The 24,814-nt window shown below is 40.8% G+C and overlaps 1 protein-coding gene across 1 annotated transcript; it reads right to left on the bottom strand.

Annotated features, from left to right (window-relative positions):
* Positions 1–216: 216 nt before the first annotated feature.
* On the bottom strand, positions 217–1,236 carry GPR12 (G protein-coupled receptor 12; the record flags this gene model as incomplete). The annotated part of the gene is made up of 1 exon (XM_082487076.1): positions 217–1,236. The coding sequence occupies exon 1, from the start codon at positions 1,219–1,221 to the stop codon at positions 217–219; it is 1,005 nt and encodes a 334-aa protein (XP_082343202.1). The 5' UTR covers positions 1,222–1,236.
* Positions 1,237–24,814: the final 23,578 nt, after the last annotated feature.

Here is a 24,814-nt window from a genome sequence, read left to right as displayed (position 1 = left end):
AAATCTGTAACACTGATTATTTCGATTTTGAAATCTCCCTTAAACCACTTGATTCATTTTGGTCACGGGGGTTTTCTGTTTACAAAAAGGTCAGTGCATCCTGCGGTTTTTATATGAACCCATTACACACCATTTAATGAATGCAACTAAACCAAAGACAGCGTCACAAGAATGTCTGGAAAGTAACATGTTAAGGAGCGTCCTTCTAGCTGCCAATCAGACATCACTGGGTGATCTTGCTCTCTGAGACAGGTTAGAAGGAATACAGCCACAACAGATGAGCCAAAGTGCTTTCTGTATCTCCTGGTTTCTAAAAGCATATATGACAGGATTGATGATGGAATTGTAGGTAGCTGGCAGGAGGGTGGCATAGGTGTATATAGAAGGATAGGTGTAATCTGCTATTAAAGAATAGAGCGTAAAAGGCATCCAGCAAGCAGCAAAAGTCCCCAAAATAATGGCCAAAGTAGACACTCCTTTTCGGGTGGTCACATAGTGGGAAGTGGCCAGGAAATGGTGTTGCAAGGCAATCTGATGGGCATGGCGCATCACGATTTTACAGATTTGGATGTAGAGCTGCAGCATGAGGGCAAACATAAGCAAGAAAGAGACTGAAAGGACTGCAGCATTATTTTTAGTGAGTGGTCTGATAACACTGCAGGTGGATTCATCTCTGAGGCAGTTCCAGCCCATTACAGGCAGCAGTCCAATACAGATAGATGCTCCCCAGAGCAATATAAGCATTACATAGGTAAAAGTGACAGTCCTCTCTGAATTGTAAGTCAAAGCGTAATACAGGGAGAGGTAACGATCAACAGTAATAGCCAGCAAGCTGCCGACAGATGCTGAGAAAGAGGCAACAATCAGTCCAATCGTAACCAGTTTCGTAGCTTCTGATTGCAGAAGGTATGCAAAAATGAAATTGATGATCAATCCAACGCCCGCTAAGAGATCTGCCAGCGCCAGGCTGCCTATCAGGAGGAACATGGGGGCACGAAGACTGGGATTATGGAAAATGATAAGAACCACAATGGCATTTTCACAGGAGATAAGGGTCCCTGAAGTACACAAGACAATGTCCCAGGGGTTTACCAAAAGCTCTGGCTCTGGGTCTACGACAGGAACCAGGGAGGAGCCTGCAGCTGAGGCATTCTCGGTAGAGCTGGCTTCTATATGATCCTGAGGCAGCCAGCTCAAATTAACCTTCAGATCTTCATTCATTTTAACCCCTGTCTTCTTCAACGGAAAGACATTTTTTTTAATGTTCAGACACAGCACTGGATGCAGCACCCCCGGAGCATGCAACGCCCTAGACGGCAACACCAATGTAGTGTGCAGAGAGGCACTTGTTACGTAAATGTGGCAATTAAAAAAAAAAATTAATTAAAATTAAAAACAGAATGGGGCGGGGAAATAAATTTAAAACTGCCCAGGGGACCGACACACAGAGGCCGAGTGATCCGAAGGGTAATTTCCTTCGCCTGCAGAGGGGAGAAGGCACAGGCAGGAGTGGGGGGAGCCCATAAAACAGCTAACCACCCACCCCTTACGCGCTGCAATTTGGGGTGTGGGGCTGTGTAAACCCCGTTATTCAGCCGCCACGATTTCAAAGCGGGATTGCTTTTTTTTTTTTTTTTTTTGGTCACGAAGGGAGCGGCCAGGGTCGGGGCAGGGGTGGGGTGGGGGGAAAAGGGGGGGCAATCCTTCACAGACCCCCTGTGAGGAAAACCCCGCCCGGGGCGGGGGCCGAGATCCTTCTGAGAACTTACAAACTAGACGCGAACACCACACACACACACCCCCACCCACCCACCCCGACACATCACACACCCCCGGCGGCGGTCACCTGGGCTTTTCCCCCGGCGGGTTCGGAGGAAGGAAGGAGGAAGGAAGCAGGAAAAGAGGGGGGTTCGCCCTGGTCCCTTCAAGGCAGCAGCGGGACCGCCCGCCCTCACGGCGGGGCTGAGGGAGCAGCGCAGGTGCGCGCCCCCCTCCTCGCCGCGCGCGCTGCGCGCGCGGGGGCGCGCGCGCAGGGTGTGTGCGCGCCTGCGCAGGTGCTTCCCGCCACCCGCGCGCGAGCGTGGCGGGAAGGGGCTCCTCCCCGCTCCTCCCCGCCCCTCTTCGCCCCTCTTCCCCCCTCGCGCGAGCTACCCTGAGGTACCCCCGCCAGCGCCCCTCGCCAGATAGGCTTTCACTGGCAGCAGAGCCTCCCCAAACCCCTGATTTAAGTCAAAATTAACCCTACTATAAGGGTGGTCGAGTGCCGGCACGGGTCACCCGGAGAGGTTGTGCGATCTCCGTCCCTGGAGATGAGAAATAGTGTGGCCAGCAGGACAGGGGAGGTGATCGCCCCCCCCCCGTACTCGGCACTGGTGAGGCCCCACTTAGAGTACTGTGTTCAGGTTTGGGCCCCTCGCTACAAGGACATTGAGGTGCTGGAGTGTGTCCAGAGAAGGGCAGCGAAGTTGGTGAGGGGTGTAGAGCACAAGTCTCATGAGGGGCGGCTGAGAACTGGGGTTGTTTAGTCTGGAGGAAAGGAGGCTGTGGGGAGACCTTACTGCTCTCTGCAACTACTTGAAAGGAGGTTGTCGCAAGGTGGGTGTCTGTCTCTTCTCCTGAGTAACAGGTGATAGGACAAGAAGAAACGGCCTCAAGTTGCACCAGGGGAGGTTTAGACTGGATATTAGGAAAAAATTCTATACCGACAGGGTTGTGAAGCACTGAAACAGGCTGCCAGGGATGTGGTTGAGTCCCCGTTCCTGGAGGTCTTTAAAAGATGTGTAGGTGTAGTGCTGAGGGACGTGGTTTAGTGGTAACTTGGCAGTGCTGGGTTAACAATTGGACTTGATGGTCTTAAAGGTCTCTTCCAACCTAAACGATTCTATGATTCTATGAGATACTCAAAACCTGACACGGTCCTAAGTGACCTCCTCTAACTTACCCTACTTGCTGCACCAGTCCATCTCCAGATGCCTTAAAGCCTCAACCATTCTGTGATTCTGTGGTGTCTAACTGTATGAAAATGAAAACATAGTATAGAAGATTTAAAGAAGTGATGCAGTGTCAGGTCTAGAGCAGGTAGCACCTGACTGTGCAGAGAACCAGCTGGGGAAGCCTGGGCATGGAGATGCCTGCAGGGTGACATTAGACTCATAGAATCATAGAATACCAGATTGGAAGGGACCTCAAAGATCATCTGGTCGAACGTGTCTTGGCAAAAGCATGGTCTAGACAAGATGCCCCACCACCCTGTCCACCTGAATCTTGAATGAAGTGTCTGATGTTGGGGAATCCACCACTCCCCTGGGGAGATTATTCCAAGGGCTGATTGTTCTCATTGTGAATAATTTTCATCTTCCATCCAATCAGAATCTCCCCAGGAGTAACTTGTACTCATTAACCCTCATCTTTTCCATGTGACTCCTTGTAAAAAAGGGAGTCTCTTGTCTTCTTTGTAGCCACCCTTTAAATATGGAACAAAGGGACAATTAGGGGCTTGTGGCCAGCTTTGCAAAGCTGTTACGTATTGGATGGTGCAGGCAGGACAGTGGGACTTTCAGGGAGCTTGAAACTGAACTTACATAAAAGCCACTGGGTCAGAGAAACCACACCAAACACCTTTAGACACCAGATGTAGATGTTTGTGCACAGAAGATAGTCTCCCAAGGTCCCCTATGTTGTCTGTGGAGAGAAGCGTGCCCTCCAGGGCCTGTCAAAATAGCGGGATGAGTTGGTCTTTTGAAAAGCCTGGGCAATTTTAAGAAAACATGCTTTGTCCTAATTTGCACCATTATATACCCAAAGCACTTTGGAAAATCTGGCCCTGGGGGATGACTGGAATCTGGAGGGAAGAATTCCTTCTCCCTTGTTGAGTAATGCGCTCAGCAAGCATGTGTGGTGCCATCCTTCGTTCAGATCTAATTTGGTCATTGTGCTAAGCCTTGTGAAACCTTGCTGAATTACTCAAGAGGATTCATTCATATTTCTGGTGACCCTCCTGCTTTATAACACGGATTAAAAATGGGTATCACCTTGCTGCTGATTGCTGTCTTCTCCGCTGATTTCTTATGTGACAGTGTAACAAATACTTTCCTGTGATTGAGATTACGTTTGGTGTGTTTCAGCATCTGTCACTCCTACATTTAGAACAGTTACATTAAAAAAATGCAAAAGCTTTTCTTCATCTTGTTTTAACATTTGTTTCACAAATGGGGAAAACCAGCATTTCAATTAAATATTTTAATTTAGGGCTTTGGAAAGCTGTGTTTATTCACTTAGTTAATTTATGAATTATTTCCATTACAATTACAACACATTATAAACAAGCTAATGTTTGTATCCTGTATTGCCAGTTTGTCACTTTTTAGTGAGATGTGAACTGTCATGGTCATTAGGGCAGATGGCATTGGCATGGATTGCACCCTGTAGTACTACAGAACAGTTGTCATTTAGAGGAAAATCTCTTTTTAGCCATTGTGAAGATTAACAGATGCAAAAATTAGTGATGGGTTGTAGTTAAAAAGCTCCTTTACCACTGTCTTGCTGCTGATCTCTGTCTCTCTGTCGTGAGCACGCTGACACAGACGATGTTTGCTGACCCTCAAGCTAGCACAGAACAGCCAAGCGCTGGAACAGGAAGCAGAGGTCAGGCTGTGCTGGCTTTGGACCCATGCTAGCATCCCTGTCTGACGCTGTGACTGCCATGGTAATGTACAAAGATACTCTGGCCTATCTCAGGTAACACAACATGACTGTGCATAACACTGGCATATCCTGAAGCATCAGCTGTGAAATCTAGTGCTGTTACCTATCTCAGGACGTAGTTTGGGCGTTAACTCTTCAGGCAGTCTCTGGCCTGCCGTGTCCAGGAGGTCTGGATGAGTTCAGGCATGTGCACTTCTTCCCTTCAGGTATCTGTGACTGACAATACATGGGAACTGCTCCTCCAGGTCCGTACCCTAGCCGTGTCCTGCGTGGCAAGTCTGCTTCCAGGACCCTGTGTGCCATGGATGGAAAGCCTGTTCATACAGCTGAGAGATGAGAAACTTAACTTGGTCCAGTGACTTCCTGGTCTGAACAGTAGGAGCATCAGGTTTTGGGATGCATCCTGATTTACCCAGTGAGTAAGTATAGAGCTGTCCATAGAAACCAAACAGCCCTACTCAAAGAGGAAAAAATGATCCTTAGGTAGCACATTGACATATCCTTCACCTGGGGCCTTACCAGCTAGCAGGCCTTCCTTCAGAAAATCCAACAGGGCCCCATGCCTCTCTCATTCCTTCCTAAGCACCTTCTCTTCTTAATCCCCTTTTATAGGCTCCTAGGCTTTAATCCATACAACCAAAACCACCCTGAAGGAGCACCTAGCCAAGGACAGTCCCCACTACACTCTTACCTGGACTTATTTTTCATTTGTTTGGTTTTTTGGTGTTTTGTTTTGTTTTGTTTTTTTTTTATCCCCATAGGCAGTTCCATAGTAACTTAAATAAAAATATTAAGAAAGTCCATATTCTAGTAACAACTCTTGCAGATAGTAATCGTTAGCTGTATAAAGGAAGTGTGAAGAACCCAAACATATGACAGCGGCCTGTGTGCATTTTAGAAATGGCTTTGGTTAGAATTTTCTTTCAGGAGATTTAAAATCTTCTTTAAATATCTACAGTGGTGTTAAATATGAATTTTAAACTTCAGAAAAACATTAAAAACTTTGAAAGGTGAACTTATTGAGCATAAAATTTGTTAAAAGCCAAATATGCAGTGAAGAAGCAAAGTAACATATAGATAGAATTCTATATGCAAATGTATAAAGAGTTACAATAAACTTTTCTGTCACACTGAGACAGTTATACACAGTGTTAAAGTACTTACAGCCCAGTTACCTTGTTCCTGAACTTTTCTCTGTAATTTCTCTATCACTGAGCATTAAATATTTTAGATAGCAATAAAAATATGGGTAAGTTTTACTTTCAAATGTACATCCATCTTCTCTATGAATGCTGTCTGCCTGGCTTGGGGCTGCCTTTAATTACTTCAAGGATTCTCTCCTGCAAAGTGAGAAGTGACTTGAGGTTCTGTAAATGTGTTTGTCACTTCTTTTTAATTCCTTCCTCTTTAACCAATATTTTTTATTTTGTCAGGGAGCTAGCTTCACATTGATTTAATCTTCAGTGTTAAATAAGTGTCATTTAGACACTCAGGCCATGTAATGAGCCAAGCTCTCCCCATGCACAAAATAGTGCATTTATTACTGACCTTTCAGAATCTTTCAACTGGTATACTCTGGGCACTGCACACCCCATTTTACCTTTGCTTTTTCACTTTCTTTTTTTCCTCCCATTGGTGAACCAGGTGTTGAAGTCTTCACTCATTTTTTCTGAATCGCTAGGCAAGCTGAAAACAATTGGGAGCATAACTAAAGTAAAGGTTATATAGAGAATGCTTTGGGTTTATTCCCTTATCCTGAATGAGTCCTTTGTCCATTTCTGAAGGAAAGAAAGAAAATGGAGAATAAAAGAATGCTTGCCAATCTATATCAGTTTAATAGAAAATAAGTCTTTTCACACAGATGTGATGTTATTACAATGGGAAGATATATTTGGTTCCTCCACAGATGCAACAGATTTTTGAAAGACTCTTGTCTTATCATATATCACTATAACACAAGTGCCAATTTTCATTAAAATACTTGTGAAGGGTATTAATAACTGTTTTGCTAAAGCCTCTTAAAACACTAGCTTCCAACAGAGCCTGTGCCAAACCTGCAGCCATTTAATAACCCAAAGGACCACTGGCAAAGAATGGACATTACAGAGTTGGATGTAATGGCAAATGAAGAGGAAGGCAGGGCACTGAGAAGGGAGACTTTTGGTCACACAACTTGTTCAGACAACTTGTTTTTTAATACATGCAGCTAAATGCATAGCTGTATTTCTCAGAAAAGATTATATAGTTCCACCTACATCATGGGGGACTGAGTACTGGAAAGCACTGACTGTACACAGGAAGTAGTTGGTTGTGTATGAATTCCTTGTGCAGAGCTGTAGCAAAGAGGGCTGCTGTGATATAAGGACAATCATGAATAGAAACAGGGAGGTAATATTGCTTCTGGACAGTGAACTAATGAGATAAATATTTGAAAGCTGGATACAGTTCAGGCCAGCATGTTTTAAAAAGGTACTGAGAAACGAGAGAGAATGGAGGAAAGAGTCACAAAAATTATACTGAAGACCTGAGAAAATGTCTCATAGTGAAGGATTTATAGAAATTACTCTGTTCAATTACTCTAAAAGAAGATCAAGAGATGACTGGATTACAGCATACTTTCACCAGGGTTTCACATGGCTTTTGAATCTAACAGAAAAGGGTGTAGTGTCTGGAAGCTGAAGGTAGAGAAGTTCAGATTCAAAACTAAGTTCAAACATTTAATAACAAGATAATTAAGCACTGGCACAACAGATCCAGGACAAGTAATGGTTCCATTTCCTCTTAATACCTTTTTGGAAGATGCCCTTATCAAATACAAGTTCTGCATGGGCACAAGCCAGAATAAAAACCTTACCCAAAAGTAGAAGCAATTGTTTTTTTTTCCTTTTTGCAGGTTATTTCAGAAAGGAAAATTTTCTTATAACTCACAGTTTGTTCTCTTTAGGTAAAGAACATGATACTCTGATGGTCTTAGATGTTTGAAAACAACCCCTTTTCCTTTGGGTTCCAAATGGTCTCGGTAGCCAAGGCTGCTTGGAGGAGCTGTCCTCTGCCCGTGACATCCTTTCTTTCCTGTCTGATAAATGGCTCAGTATTCAGGGTCTTCAAAATTGTCTGTCTTGGGGAGATGTTTCCCTGCATATACATCTCATGCTTATTTTTTTGGTAGCTGCTGTGTCTCTTTCCTGCTTCCTTTAACACAACATACTGATTTACTTCTTCTGCATATGTAGTTTAAAAAACTTTTTTCTCTTCTATTTTTGGATGATTTATCATGTCTGGATTATTCTGGAACTGAGGACAGTGCACTTTGTTTCTACTTTTGTGCAGCTTTTTGCTATTTTTTCATTACATCTACAAAAAGCGCTTTCATGACAGTTTTTGTTTACTAGTTGGGAATAAAGCATGAGATGAATGTGAGAGGCACTGAGGCCACCACAAAGTACTTGAAGTTCTTCAAAAGACCACGGAGGACATCAGCAGTGCACTCACTTCTTAGGGTTCTTACAACAGAAAACAAGACAAGCGTAATACAAATACTAAACGGTGTATGTTATCCTGGGAAAAGTTTGTACTACAAACCATTATATTGACCGTGCTTAAGTGGAAAGGCTGGCTTGCAGCTATATTTGGTTGCTCTGTTTGCTGGCAAAGTAATATCCCACAGCTGAAAGTGATTTGAGGCACATTGATAATTCTACTTATTTTAGATGAGGTAATGGGCATCATGGCTCTTAATAGCATGGGGAATGTTTCTGAGAACGTTTCTGAAAAGTGTGCTCAGTTATAATAGATGAGATGACCAACTTCTCTGAGAGAAGGGCAAGTGACTATATTGCTGCGGTGTATAAATGATGATTTAAATGTTCACGTGTGTACCTTGGTGGAAATTGTGGTAACAGTGCTTAAAGATATGTTGTCACATTTGAATGTGGGAAGTGGCAACTGCTGCAGGCAATGCTGTCATGGTGTCTTAACAAACTATATAACCTCTATGATAATCAGGCTGCAAAAGGAAGAAATGGGAGCTACACACATTTATGATCTGAGCATTTTACCCCGGAAACTGTTTGTGACCTCACAAATGTAATTAAAAAAATTATCCAAGCAAAATGTATTGCAGTGCATGACATGGGAAACATTAGCTGTGTGAGGAGGTTGGATGGAGGGATTGTCCAACAAGATGCACTCCTTATGCAGAAGCATTAGCTTTATTGTCTGATGACTGCTTTGTATTACATGTGATGTTCAGTGAAAGGGGTTAAACTGTGAGCTTGGCCGGTGGCAGAATCCACTGAGTGGAAGAGTTTGACTTCCTCTTTTGTGTCAAAGAGGAAAATATCTCAAAAATTCTTCATGGATCCAACATGTTTTTCGCAGACCTATCACATATTTAAAAGTCATGCTCCACTTTAATCCATATAATCAAATGAAAGTTAGAATTTTTTCTGGGACAAATCCACTGGAAAGAAAAAGTTTGCAGCTACACTCTGAATAACAGCACCTTTCTGAATTGCCTATTTGCTAATACCATTGTTGGAGATTTGGGAACTCCAAGTGCATAATAATGCAAGTTCAATTTAGGACAGGTCAGACAGAAGCTTTATTAACTATGATTGTAGTTAATGATGTGAGGAAGTGGGGAGTTGGAAACAATCACTGTTAGCTTTTACTTGAAAGGAATGTTCTTCTTTTAGTTAGTTAAAATTCTTAGCCATACCTTTCAAATCTTAAATATTAATAATTTTACCAGCAATGGGTGCCATATATCGCCATGCTTATAGAACAGCAGCTTCTTTGAAGTTTTATGTCAAGATACCACAGTAAAGACAAGTTAAAATTTGCCCTTTATTTCACTCAGTCACCTTGAAAAGAAGGAAATATATATATATATATTTGTGTGTGTATTTGTTAGGGACTGAATGAGTGAAGGAAAGGGTTCTGTACAGGAGCAGAAGCTTTTCAGTCCACTTTATTAAGAGGGAGCACCACATTTGGTGGTGATATAAAACTGCCCTAGACTGACGCTACTAGTATCCCCCTCTTTACTCGACTTTCCCAGTTACTTACTCTTTTGGTCACTGGTCATCATCCTACCTATTTTTCAGAGGATATTCTCCAACTCAGACCTATTTGTCTCCTTGCATTCAGACACAATCTATGCCCTTTAGATTATAATGTTGCCTTTATTGACCACCTGCATGGTGATAGGTCTTGCCTAGTCTCTCATCACTGAAGCATGATTCTATCCAAGCTTAACGATTGCAGCCTTCTCCAGCTGGTATCCACCCAGAACGCTGCTTGCAGAGGTCACTTTCCTAGAACAGTGCTTTGAACAATTTAATCCTCTCTTAACAACCCTTCATTGACTCTTGCCTCTCAAACTTCAAACATGAGAGGTTCATTTTCTCTTTGAAAACCGTTCAGAAAATGTTACTTCTAGTATTGAGAAGTGTTCATCACCTCTGATGAGCTTCTGGAACCAGTCTCTGCCACCTATTGATTACTTATAGTCTCCTATGCTCCCTTTGGCACTTGGCAGATGCCTCCCATAAAGCATCTATGCCTCCCATAAAGCATCTATGCCTCCCAAGAATCTATGCCACCACCTCATTATCCCCTTTCAAATGACTCGTTAATGCTGTTGACTGATTTATTCAAATGTAAGAATTATTAGATGAAGTCTTACAGAGGTCAAACTTGTTGATCCAAAGATACCTTTTGGTCATAAATGTTATGAATCTCAGAGACTTTTGAGTTTTATTTCATCTTTGTGCTGTGAGTGCTATTTTATTCCATACCTGCCATGTAAGTAGCTGGATACACTTGTTATGTTTCACTTTGGTGCATCATGCTTCCAAAAGTGTTCTTATTTTCTATAAAACAGAGGTATTTAATGAGCCTTTTATGTATTTTTCACATAATTAATATGACATCTAATGAAATAGCCTCTTCAGAATCCTTCTGCTCCTCTGACTGTTTTTACTACCTAACATTCTGGGCAGCGTTTTCACATTTGGCTACTACAGACCAAATTAATACGCAGACAAAACTGTTATTGATGGTGCTGTGCATTAGACAGCAGAGCGTGATCCCAGTGACAAATAATCAAACATCATCACATGGGCTTTTAACTTTTTGATTACTTCCAGAATTCCCTTTCAAAGGCAAAGGTACAGTAACAAGGGGAAGCTGTATTTCCTATTGACTGATCTTATGTTCACTTCCACTCTTCTGTTAAACTAAAAGTAATAGAATAAAGTTACTAATATACTTTTCATTGATATTCTGACCATAACTCCCTCTGGTTTGAATCCCTAACTTAATTTCACTTTTAAAATACTATGTATGAAATTTTCTTTTGTCCTGTTTGCCTGTTCATTACTGGTCTTTCTTCTGTGCTGTTCTCCTTATTCTCAACAGTCTATGGGAGGAGAGAACCATGATCAAGCAACAGTGGTTTATCCAGTTACTGTTTGTTATCTGAGATGCACTAACTGCCCGTATCCCTGTTCTTAGACCCAGCTGAGAAGTTATGTGACTTAATTTAGCTTATATCAAAATGAAATAAATGGCATCATCTTGCATTTTTCATGGTCCCAAGACTGATTGCATGGGTAACCCCACAGACATTTGGTGACCTGTTAATGGTAATAATTTGTCAGAGAATCTAAGAGGTTAGAATCCCTGAAATCAGTCACAGAATCAGATTGGCCAGAAGGGCTGTCTGAAGGTCTCTAGACCAAAGCCTGGCTCAAAACAGGTCCAGTCATATAGCTGGTCACCCAGGGCCATGTCTAGTTTGAGTATGTCCAGAGATGAAGATTCCACTGTATGAACTGGAATTTCACTAAAGTTAAATATTGAAAAAATGTAATAAAAATCAATAAAAATTTGTAATGGGCAATACTACATTGCTTTTCAGCATGGTGAAGGAGTAAATATTACTAGGTTTCTTTCAGTGCTTGAAAATATTCTTTGTTATTGTTCCAAGAGGTAAAAAAATGTAAGACATTGCTAATAACTTTTTGGGGTTGAAAAGGAAATAATTAGTTTTTTGTTTAGAATCATGGAATAACAGTAATACCTTTAGAACAGGCTTAAAAATGCAGTGATTAGGTATGTAGTCATCATGAAGTTTGCTTAGTGAGTGTGATGTATGTTACAAGTAAAGACAGTAAAATTTTATCTGCCTAGTTATATACTTTTATGTGTTAAACATGATTGAAATTTTAATTTATACAAGGAAATGATTGGATATATTACTTGACATTCATTTTCTTTTCATGTCTCTGGGAGCAAAACAGTTAAGGGCACGCTTATTAATAGTCATATGATTTGATTTTGGTTTACATGCTAATTTCTGCCCTCCTCTTTTAGACATTAACTTTAGCTTAACTTTGCTGAAGTACTGCATACCCATGGAATATACTGCTGGGCTCAAGTATTTCAGAATAATTGTACTGTTAGTCATACTGATAATGACTAACATGCTGAATTTCCATGTGATTGCAGAAATACTGAAATGTTAAGAGCTAGGTTGGTTGATGCATTTTCTTTTGGGATGCCCATCTCAAATACTAATAAAATTTTTAAAAAAAAAACTTTCTAATTTACAGAGGAGTATTAATCAAATTATTGGACATGGCATTTAAACTCTATGAGCTGCAGAGGTCTTCAGAGCAATTTCTGTTTCAGGAGGAGCAAGAAAATGATTTTTCATATCTGTAGGTCTAACTATAGCCTATGATGAATTATAAACTAGATCACAGGCTTCTAATATTTTACTATCTGGACAGTGACCCAGAACAACCTCTTTCTGTGGCCATAAAAGTGATTAATTTTCATGGCTCATTCATCCATAGAAATATGTTCAGCTGAGATGACCAGTCTCTGTAATGAGAGTGATTTTGAGTTACAGATTTCTGAAGTTCACAGAGAACATGTCTATTCACAAATCAATTATTTGTAACCAGTTTCAGTTCTTACCGTGGCATTTATATGCACACATGCTAATTATATAGTCCCTCATATTTTTGGTTCAGTGATCATGCTAGTAATTCAATTTTTTTTTATACTAGCAACAGTTCTCATTTAAATTTTAAAATGCTTTAAATTGGTAATTTTAAATTATCTATATTAGGGTTGAAGTTAAGGCTTGAAAATTACATGCTTATTAGCATGTGTTGTCTAAAAATTAGTGCACGGTCATAACTTGGGGGAGTTGTTATAATGCTGGCGTTTCCCTAAATGTCAAATGCTTTATATGTCTGACATTTAGAAACTGTGAAAGAAAGAGGAATGGTAAAATATGCAACCATAGAGCTGATAATTGAAAGCTGGCCTTAAAAAGTCAGGTCTATAGGGCTGACACCCTGGTCATAGATGCAGGAGGTGTGTGATTAAGTATCTGAACCTGTGAAGGTTTATAAGAGCAATCATTATTCACAGCAGTCATATGAATAAAAAATAGCACTAGAAAGAAGGATTCAGGATCAGGAGGAAAAGGGTGATGAGCAGAGCTGGTGGTTCATCATGATTTCATTTACATGACTATAAATCTATAACTGCTTGATGTCACTTCTACATATTTGGGTTCAATGTCTGATTGGTATTCGATTATCCCACAGTTTTGGTAGGGAACACAGCGACAGTGTAAACAGCGCAGCTGTACTACTGCAGTACACACATACAACTGTACATCCCGTAGCTGAGAACACTGGGCTGTCTTGGCTTGCCCTAATGGAACAGTAAATATATGCCCAGTAAATGTATAGTCAGTGTTTCTATTACAATAAAGCATAGACAGAGTTCTTGCATACAGGGTGTATTTCGAGTCCTTCAGAGATCTCTGTCCCTTGCCTTTAAGAGGAATGAATATTCAAGGAATTCCTCAGATGAAACAGTTGCGAGAATGATGCTTGATTATGATGAAGGTCCTATCCTTCAGTCTGATGGTTTGCGGTGTAATTTTATCCGCTCATTCTGTTAAAAATTGCTCACTGGGGAAATCACAACCACTAAAAGTGTGTGGGGATTTCAAGCCTGGTAGAATGATTTTTCTCTCTCTGGCAGGGGAGGTAATATAGCGCTTCTTCCCGGGATTGAGAGGGAAGGGGGGTGGGGCAAAAGCCATCAGAAGTGGTTCTCCTGGGAGCCTTCCCTGGGGAAAACACTACTTCTGAATCTAGAGTAATGCTGTTCCAGTGCCTTTGTGCAAAATTAGTCCATACTGATAGCTTAACACTCTGTAACAAACTCATTCACAGCACTGAAGAATCTAGCCTTGCTTTTTGTATCTTTGTCGCTTCGTTGAGCTCTGTTTTTAACAATTTTGCTACAAAGGCTGCTATAACCCCATTCGGTTTCAGCTGATCCCAGGAGAGCTGCTATACGTGCCAATAACCATGACAGAAATGGCCTGAACAGAAGCTTTAATAATCCTGTCCTCGTTTATGGATGCAATGACTGATACATTTCTTCTTTCCATCTTTTTCTTTCTAAACCTCTGTGGCACAGCCATGGTTTATAGCATATGAAGCAGGACAGAAGATAGCTAAGTGGCCAGATGAAGAAGTACAATGCTGACCAACTGCAACATGAGAAGTTTCTGAATTCCTCTATGGTGGATATTGTATGAAAAAAGTAAATGTACCTTTGCTTATGTCCTTGCAAGTGTAACGTTCCTGTAGCAGAAATGCTCCAAGCCATGAACTGCAGGCATTCTGGCTTAAGTGCTTCTTTCTCTTAGATGTGTTTGAGTAATTCTTTGGATATTCATTGTCAGCTTGACACCAGCCTGTTTTTCCATTATTACCTTGTGTGCTAAGCGGGACAAGTTGCGAGTACAGAAGCTGGGAAACTCTGAGCTAACACAGGTTAGATCCGTATCCATCCTGAGCAGTGAATCCCATGACAGGACCTTGAAGTTGTTATTGCTGCTGCTCTTAAAATTCAGATAGGCGTGTTGCAGAAGAATAGATTCCTTGGGGGTTATAATCTTTGTAATTTTTTGTCTGAAGTCTTTTGCTATCAGAGAAGCTTTTGGGGAAATTTGGGATAAAACATGTTGAGCAGCATTAGCATCTCTTGCTGTACACCAAGCCAGTTCTCAGTGACATACTGATGCCACATTTATCTATGACAGGTTTCAAAAATGGTTAGGCTGTGGTTTTATCTGTTTGCTAAGTACACACAAGACAGGGAGTTCTGGATCCACTGTCTGGCAACCATGAGGCATGTATGCTGGTCTGAAAGGCACCCCAATTATGACTGTAATTAGCTGCTTTCAAATGGGTGCTTGGAAATGTGACAAGTGTAGTAAGTGAGACAAGATATAGTAAGTGCATTATTAAGTAGAGCAGTCAGTTAGAGAGCACGTGGTCAACCCTGATAGTAGGTGGCTGATAATGAATAGGAAAATGCATGGTATGATATAAAGAAGCAATAAATACGTATACAATATGAGCTGGACCGCGCAGTTGTTCGACTCAGGCTGCTGGATGGTTCCACCTCTGTCTGCATTTTGATTCCCAACTTGCCATGCTTTCTGAGTATTCTTTAAGTGATGAATCTGGTCTTAAGTTTAGTCTTTGTTTTGGATGAATTTGGATCTGTGGCTAGTGAAAGAGGAAAATTCTGCACCACTCAGTAGTTAGACAAGGGTTGGTAAGAGACCTACTTAAGACAGAAAGAGATCTAACAAGCACTGACTCACCCAGTATACTTTCATTTGAGTCTGGAATGTGTTTCCTTGAGTTTTATTCTTCCGGTGTCTTTGTTTGTTTGTTTTTTGCTAAGTGCATCCTTCTGGACATGTATATGAAAGAACAAGAATGTAATATAAATCATCACTACTCTTGATATAAATGGTTAAAACAAACTTGCATCCATTTTCAGAAAACAAATGTTGTCCACTAAAGAGAAACCTCCAAGGACGCACCCACTGACTCGTACTATTTAGGAGATATATATTATTTATTTGACCTAAATATTCTTTTATGGCTTCCCATCTTGTGAAAACAAGCACAAGAGATTGTACAACCAGTGTATTGACAAGCTGCCTGGAACTACTCATCTAAACCATAGGAGCACTCTGCTATTACTTTTATTTTTTCTCTGTAGCTGCTGTGATTCAGTTGTGTACCTGTTCCACAGACTGGCTTTGTTGGTCTTTTTTTTCAGTGCTTTGACATTTCATTGCCTGTGCAGTATGTAAATTACGGTTACCAGAGTTAAGCAGTGTTTAGAATAGATTTATTTTAAAGTATCTCAATTCCTCTTTAAATTAGTAGATATATGAGCGGGCTAATTAGAAGTGAGTCAATCTGAATTTATTTCAGAATGAATACAAATGTTGAAAAACAGCCAGATTTGGAAAAGAAAAGAATCTTCCTCATAGATTTCTCAGCTGTACCACAGCATACAAAAACAAGCCCAGCAGAAACCAGAACTTTATCTGAAATTCATGGTTGATTACCTTGGATGTTGTCAAAGCATTGCAAAGGTGAAATAAATAAAATCACTCACTATGTTAAACCCAAACCACTTTGGCTGCAACTTGGTTTCCAAAATGTGGAATATATTTAATACTAGTTTGAATAGACCTATGATTTGACCACCCCATTTCTGTCTGTTCTAAACACCTGTTTTCATTTAGCTGTAAAAGACAGACCAAAATTCTGCACTAGCTTTACACTCCGAACGACTCCACTGAAATCAGCGATAGCAGTTGATTTTGAACACAATCCACAGTATCACACTTCATTTCTTCTGGAAAAATAATATTATGGGAAAACTACAGTGTAACTAGCCAAACTGATGGGAATTTTATAAGATGACTGTAACACAGTAAAAACCCAACTGTGCTCCTGTGGCTTCATTCTCTCCTTTCTCTTTGGATGCTAGCTCGCTTTCTCCTGCCCTTGTGTTACTTGAAAGCTGCCACATTTCATGCAGAAGCTCCAGGAAAGATTTGTGATGGGGGAATATTTTATGGAAATAGAAGCAAATTGAAGGAATACAAGTAAATTTATGTTTAATAAACAAACCAGATGGTTCCTTAAATATGCAATATTAGTTGATTGGTACATTTTAGTTCAAAAATCCATGCTTTTTTTTTACCTTACTTTTTCATTTTCTGTTCTAGTGGATTCAAAAGAAAAACCAGCCGCGTGATCCATCTATATGTTTGATGACTTGCTGCATGCATTTTTGAGAAGTTGATTGTAGTATACAACCTTGTCACTAGTTTTACCATTTTTATATGTAATAATTTTCTCATACATCATTGTACCTATCAAGCACTTTCAAACGAGCTACTTTGGTCTGCATCTGGTGTTATAGAATTAGTGATTGATTAAACTTATTTCGTCAAATCCATCGAAAGAAATTTTTAGCAAATGCCTATTTCAGTTTCTTGTCCACTATTTTATGTTACTCAGTAGTTAAGATGTGGGCTTGGCTTTTGAGAAATATAAGCTCAAAATCACATTTTGCTGCATGCTTTCTTTGTAACCTAAGTCAGTCCCCATGCGAGGGAACAAAGTTAGTGTCTTGTATTCTCCAGCCATCCAGTTTCTCTTAGTATATAGTTTAGGATTAGACAATCCCTGAGAGTAATTTCAATTTACTTATTTTAGGATGGACTAGTCACCCTTTGATAGTGCTTGCTTCTCTTCCTCTTCATGATGGACAGAGCCCAGGTTACTTTTTTAGTCAAAGTGACTTAAAGTCCTATGAGGTGAACCTCAGTCTTTCAGTGGCTGCTCCTCTCTACAGTAGACACAGCAGCATTACCATGCCTCAGGTAGCTGCCACAAGGATGTTAACAACTATGAGATATTAATGAATCATAATAGAAGTTATATGAATATAAAGATCTATCTTATGGAAAAAGGAGAGCTTCTATCTCTGTCTAATTGAGACTTCCTTGTACTTTTGCATTTTACCAAAGATATGATTGCTACAATCTGATATTAGGAAGATTTTTACATACAGAATATTGGAAATATCCATTTTTACATATTGATATAGGAAAGATTTTTATAGACTTATTTAAAAACCAAAATGTAAAGGTATATATTTTACCAAGACTTCTAAAGAAAGGACAGGCCCTTAAATTGTGTTACTGCACCTTAAAAAAATATTCAGCAATTTCTCTTACAGCCATGCCTATGAAGAGTCCCAGTATGAGGGGGCACAGCAAAGAGGGATTTGCAACTTGATAAATATGGAGGTTTTGTTCCTGACTGTGGACTTTGAAGGGCATCTGTATTCTGGAGTGACATTTCCAGAAGTGAATGTAGTAAAACACGGGCAGCTTGAATGGATCATGATGACCTCATGTCACCTTGCAACAAAGATAGGAAGCTGTGTAATCAAAACGTGTGTTAAGCTGGGGGGAGGTATTTCAGAAAATTTTCCTAAGTTTATCTGATCACTTTTTTTTTTTTTTTTTTTGTAAGAGACTGCATGGAAGATGACTCAATGAATGTCTCAGTATGAATCATCACAGCCGAGGAAAATAATGCATGAAATGGCAAAACTGATGGTAACCTCACAAGTCTCTCTAACGGGCTGTGTTGTTGTTCCATATAACTTTCTCTTCGTGTATGTGGGAGTGGATCTGTGGTAAAGCCGGGCTGTCAGAAGCCGGTTCTTCCTCAAAGTGAATAGTCCAAGCTGTGTAGGAGGTGTAGTGTGCTTCATGGGTGAGTGCGCTCCTGCATATCGTATGGCATTCCTGGTGCTATGTCACTTAGCATTATGTCACTCCTTGCTCTTTTGTCTTATTGCAGCTCAACAACTGATAAGTTTAGCATTAATGTGCAGCAGTAACTCCCCATGGAACAGATATTTAAGGCCAGTATTTAAATATCAGAATCCCATAGGCACAAATTAAAACCAATCTCTCCTTGCAAGATTTACAGCTCGCTCTCTGCTTAGCAATAGCCAGACATTGTTTCCTGGAATGTCAGTATTGCTGCAGCTCAGTAATGGATGTGACACTAATTAAAAAAAGCAGAGGAGACAAAAGCATTCCTGTTGTAACTTTAGCAAAGCTGCAGGCAAATGTGGATTTGATGCTAGTGTTGCATTTTGGATACCTGCACAGAGTAATGATTGTATCTGTGCCAGTAGTTTGTAGAGCAGATTACTTCTCTCTCTTGTACTCTCCTTTGTGTACTCTTTTTTTTTTGTGTACTGTCTTTTGTACTAGGCATCTATTGGCAATGTCAGAAGCATTTAGCTACTTTTTCCATGGAATGAGCTGTGTGACTCAGGGGAAACACATTTTGTTTCATGTGCATTTTCTTACAGAGCAATCTGCTCTTTTGTCTTTACAATGAGAATGAAGAAGTTCTGAAAAACTTAAGTTTTGGTTCATAAGAAAAGTGATGGAAATCTGTGGTACGAACAGGATGGAAAAAATGAGAAAGATAGTATTAAAAGGCTGTATGTCCTCACTAATCAAAAGGAAATGGTCAGTACTGCAACATTTCATGAAGGAAGCATTCAATTTCTTTATAGCTAGTTACAAAAAACTTTTGGAAACAACCAGGACTTTGAGAGAGGACCCTGGCCCACTTAGCTTCTCCTGTTCTGCAGCAGTGACCTGGAGCTGTCAAGATGTAAACTGCACTTCAGAAAGTGCCAATAGCTTTGCATGAAAAATGTAAACATGTATCACAACATTGCTGTAAGAAAAAATTCACCAATTCCTTGGAGTCTGGAGGCACTTTGTTTCATCCCCTCTCTTTATTCTGTTTTGAGCAGGTCCCCTGTGAAGTGCTGCCTTAGAAATCAAACCCAGCAACAAATGACTATATTTTTATTTTTAAGGTTGTTGGGATTCAGTGCCTTGGACGGGTATGTGCAAGATCAGGAGATTAAACATAGCAGTCATGGTTATTTTCCTGATTGTGTGGCTTTTGTAGGATACATTCTTGAGCTGGTAAGGGCGTAAGTAATTGGGATTTACTTGGCTGTGCCAACAGCCAATGCCAAGTGAAACGCTTGGACAGACACAGGTTCTAGGACGCTGCTGTGTTTTCCTCACTGGCCTTTTTCAACCCCTGTCCAAACAGTCAGATTGTTTTAGAATTGAGGTCGAAGTTAAGAGAAGTGGTTACTTCCTCCATGCATCAAAGACTTCCAGACAGAGGGAAGGAGAAATTCCTTCCTGCAAATATAATGTGGAAGTATAAAAGAGAGAAAATACTAATAGCTTAAGCTCCTTTTTAGATGAGAGGGTTACAAATATTCTGCTTGCTTACTTGGCACCTTGACTGTATGATGCACACTTGACCGGGAGAGACGGAGCAAAGGCAGATGATTCCCCAGTTACTTTATGCTGACATTATTACCTGTGTGGACATACTTAAATATATATCTGTATAGACATACCATTGTGTGGACACTCTTCTCACTAGAGAAGGAACCAAAATCTCCAGTCTTCACACACAGTTCCCGTCCTGCCATGTTCTGCACACCCAAAGTAGGCACTGTCCCAGTCCAGCCCTGTGCAGCTGCAATGGGGTCCTGCTTGCGGCCAGCAGCTGGATGTGGGTTCAATGCTGTGTTCTCTGTAGAGAGATTACAGGGTTAAATATTTTGTTCACTTCAACATTACTGTAGTGTTTTTCAGATTGCCTTCTGGCCGGTGTCCTTATAGGTTGTCACAGCATGCTTATTACAGCATTGCAGGGAGCTGTCGCTGCTACAAAGCAAAAGCAAGCCCGTCTGTTGTTACCTACCAAGAGGTCAGTGATTTACTGATTAATGCGGGAAAGATGTATTGATGTGCAAATAAAACCATTCAGCACTGTCTGTATTTGTAGAAATGGTTAATTGTGCCACGAATAAAAATCTTGAATACATAAAAGGCTGGAGTAGCGGCCTTTGTTTCCTTTAGGTAACTGAGTTCAGCTGATTCAGGTGAAAATTGCACTGGGCTGAGGCCCTGCTATTGTCACTCTACTGCTAACTTTGTTAATACCTCAGGGCTGGCAGGTGTCATTTTGTGCTAGTTACTACACAAAGATGTAGCACAGAGCTTACCAGTGAAGACAGTGGAAGGCACAACAGATGGATGGGAGGGGAAAAAAAAACAAAACAGATTAGCCAGCAAACAGCTGGTGTGTGTGAGGAGGGATGAGATGAGAGTGCAGCAGGTTTTTATAACCCTGCTCGTTAGTTGGGCACGTGTAGCTGTATACTAGACATGCTCAGCTAGACTACATAGTAGAGTTCAGTCTTGAGGAATTTAAGACCATAGTGGCTTAGTGAGGGAGGACTTATGTCACATATGAAGGGCAGAATCTGAGAACGTTCTGATAGGAGTGCTTTCAGGCAGATTTTACCCTGTGAATTCTTGAGAGGTATTAGGGTAGCAAGGAGGCAGTGAGTGTAACCTCCGGTTTAGGTGGTCGGGAACGTTACCCTCACTCACTATTGGTCTCTTGCAATAGGACCCAGCTGGGTCATCAAGCTGGCATCTTTCAGTTTTCTGTTTTAATGTTTAATTAATTCTATAAATATTTCATATGGGGATTCATTACACAGCTTAACTCTAAGTTGGAGTTCCTTTTTTTCCAATCTTTTTCCCCCACAGTTAGTGCTTAAGTGGCTTTTCCTAGTAGTAGTATGTTCTGGAGCAAAGTGCATCTAGCTCCTCTTAACTAAACAGCAGCCTGTGAGACACAGTGTTACATAGCAAAGGTAAAAAGGGAAAAGTGAGAACAAGGGGATTATGAAGAATATACATAAAGACCCTTTTCCTATATCCAAGTCCTAAAATGAAGAGGACTCTTTTGTTCAGCCAATGAAGTGAAAAATCCTGAGGGGTAAGAAGCAAACAATTCTCATCATAGGTGAACTGTGAATTATATATGCAATTATATATTTTAATTATGCTTGGTATATCTGAATTTCATGCTGGTGGAAGCTCAATGCAAGAGCCTGTAAACCAGAAACCAATCGGTTCAATCTTCATCGAGTGTTTATCGTCTGTTGTTTCAGGTTACATTGGTAGTTTGTTTAGCCATTCTCTAACAGTAAAAGGAAGAGGTAAGAATTTTGCTGATTCATACTTTTAAATGTACAGATTTTAAGGATGCAGTTCTTGACACATTGCAGAGACTGTCAGTGATGTGACCGCTGCAAAGTCTACAGCCCCAAACGTTTGAAAGCATGGCTCACACATCTAAAACTGATGAAAATAGCCTACATGATATAGGGTGGGGTTTTGTTTGATTTATTTAGTAACAAATTGAGATTGTCTTATTTGCCCCCTGTCTTTAAGCCATTAGAATTCACAGGAACACGCAGCCTGCGTTTGTAACATATTTGCTGGGGCTTCCGCATACAGCATTGAAGCTGGAAGTGCTGAAATTATGTCTCTGGTGAAGTCTCTAAAAATCCCTAGCTATTTAAGTGTGTAACTATTTTAAAGGTGATAAACTGAGGTGGAGAGATCAAGACCATCCTCCCCTTCCTTTTCGTTATTAGCTGTAGTTATGACTGTGAGATGTATGATGCAGAGAGGACTGTCTTCATCTATATTGCACTGTGTATAATACAATGTCACCAGGATATAAATAATAAACAATGATGATATACAAATTTAGATAGCTAAGTAGCTGCCTCTGCCTTTGTTGCTTTGAGAATTTGAGATCTTCTCTTTAGCAGGGGAATAAGGCAGACATAAAAATTGCAGCTTTCTTTTTGAAAGGAGGCTTTGTACCTTATGTTTGAAAGATAGTGTGGTTATTAAGACCCCAAGAGAAATTAAATTGTGCATGGCTCAATTTGAAAAATTGCTTCTTTAGGCATCCGGAGTGCCAGTGCCAATTCCAGAAATTTTGTTGGTGTTAGGGGAAGGCAGGCAAACAAACAGAAAACTCCAACGTATATTGTGAGAAGCCCAGGAGACAAAAAAAAAAAAAAAGCCCAACAGGAAAACAACCTAAATCTCAGAAATACGGAAGATCCGTGAGCTGCAACAGAAACAGCCTATTTAAAGCGGACACATTTTATAAATAACCCAGCAAATTCTGCAGCGTGTGTCTTTCCCCATCTATTGTCCCCATGGGGTTTTGCTAGGTTTAATCTCTGCTGTTGTACATAGTCAACTTGAGAAAGACAGTGTTGGTGTTTCTGTTGAAATCCATGTGACCTGCCAGCCAGCAAGGTCCAGCATTTTTTAAGAAAGCAGGACAATTTAATTTCTGAAAGGCATGTCCAAATCAATTAAAACATCACCGTGAAAAAATCCAACGCTTTCATCCAAACAGCTAAATAATAAAGGCAAAATGCTGGACCTTGAGCTGAATGTCATTCAGTGCAGATTTGTTGAACTCTTGTGCTGGTTACCAGGATAAATAAAGACCTAATACATGTTTCCGTTTATGTCTCTGGTTTTGTTTGGATGTCGCTAATTTTTCCCCCTGGGGGAGTTCTTCTCTGACCCAAACATTTTTATAATGCAAGAAAATATCTGAAATAGTTATTTTCTTGCTGAAAAAAGTTATTTCCTTACTACTGGAACTATTAACTAGATATATATAGTGCACAGGCTCTGAATATATGGGAACTGTAACTAGGTAATAATGTAAGCTTTGAAATAATCTGATTTGAAACACTGAGTGGTTGTAGAAACAGCAGTAAAATAATTTTCAACTTTAGTCTTGAAGTTAATTAACAGTTTGTTTTCGCAGAAGACACTTCATTGAAATTTCTTTTCAGTGTGTTTCTAAATTTCCTATTTTACTTTACCAGCCTTCAAAGAAAAGAAAAGAAAAAAAAAAAAAGAAAAAGAGGACAAGCAGTTTGTTTTCCTCTCCCTCCCCAATATCTTTATGCTTTTATTGGGAGTGAGCTGAGGGTTCTGTTTGACATGACAGCTTTTTCTCTTGTATTGAGTCAGAACCCTCAGAACCGCAATCACACCATCAGCTATTATCTTCCAGCCTCTGTGAACCCTCACTGTCCCTGCTGCACTGAGAAGCATCTGCGTAATTTTTCTCTGTGTACTCCCATCTTTCCCACCCCTGCCCACCCACTAAATCACAGTCGATGTTTCCCTCCCACTCCATGGGTGCTTCCCTAGGCCCTCTGCCAACCAGCGCCTGCCAGACCCACGTCTGCATACACACTGCCAGGCTGTCCTCCAGACAGGAGGGAAGCGGGAAATTATAGAAACAAGCTTCCAGCCATCCACAGGCTGTGTCTACACAGGGCTTGTCAAATCAGCCAGCAAAATACTATGGGGCCAGGCAGGATGAATGTGGAAAAGAAATGACCCCCTATCAGCTGGTGTGCACTAACTGTGTAGATACTTAGTCTGTGGGAAAAGCAAATCACAGAATCACAAGTCTTTCCTTGCAGACATCTAACAACATCACTGCAGACAGCCGTTGCAGGGCAGCTGACACACAGCAACTTGTCACCCCATGGTAACTTGTCTGTGTGCCTGAGGCTTCTAATTTTTGGCTGTGTTGCTAAGGTACATTCAAGGTTTCCAACAGCCAGGGTAGGAGAGTGATGTTGGTATCCAAAAACATGTCCTGAAAACACAGTCTCTCAGAGAACTGCAGCTAGAAACCCATGGTATAAATTTATTATTTTGATTCCCCATTAATGAACTGCATGGGGAGCTTATGTGGGGTATCTGTCCTGGTACAGGAAAGTAGGGACAAAGCAGACGAGTGGGACATAAGCCATTTCAGGACAGGCTGTGCAAGGCAGCAGCTGTGCTGGGGAAGGGGGTATGCCGAGAGAGCGATAAAGCACCACAGGCTCTGGGGCCATCCCTGCTCTTCAGCACCATCCATAGCTCAGTGCAATAGGACTGTGGGAGCAGCACCTTCGCTAACTGAGAGGAATGGATAATTTCTGGCAGTAAATTCTGCGTGAGATGAGTGATATGTGACTGGTGTGATACTGACTGGTCTGTCCAGGATCACCAGTCTGCGCTGAGCACAGCACACATATAACTGTGTAACTTACTCTGTCTTTTTCACTCTATACACCATCAATGTGGCCATGGATTACTTTTTCCAATGTCAGGCAAAAACTTCCTTAGAAGCAACCAAATGACAAAAACCAA

Source organism: Vanellus vanellus, assembly GCF_965231255.1.
Source record: "Vanellus vanellus genome assembly, chromosome: 1".
Lineage (NCBI taxonomy): Eukaryota > Metazoa > Chordata > Aves > Charadriiformes > Charadriidae > Vanellus > Vanellus vanellus.
The sequence above is the reverse complement of the archived record's forward strand: the minus strand, read 5'-3'. Positions and strand labels throughout refer to the sequence as shown.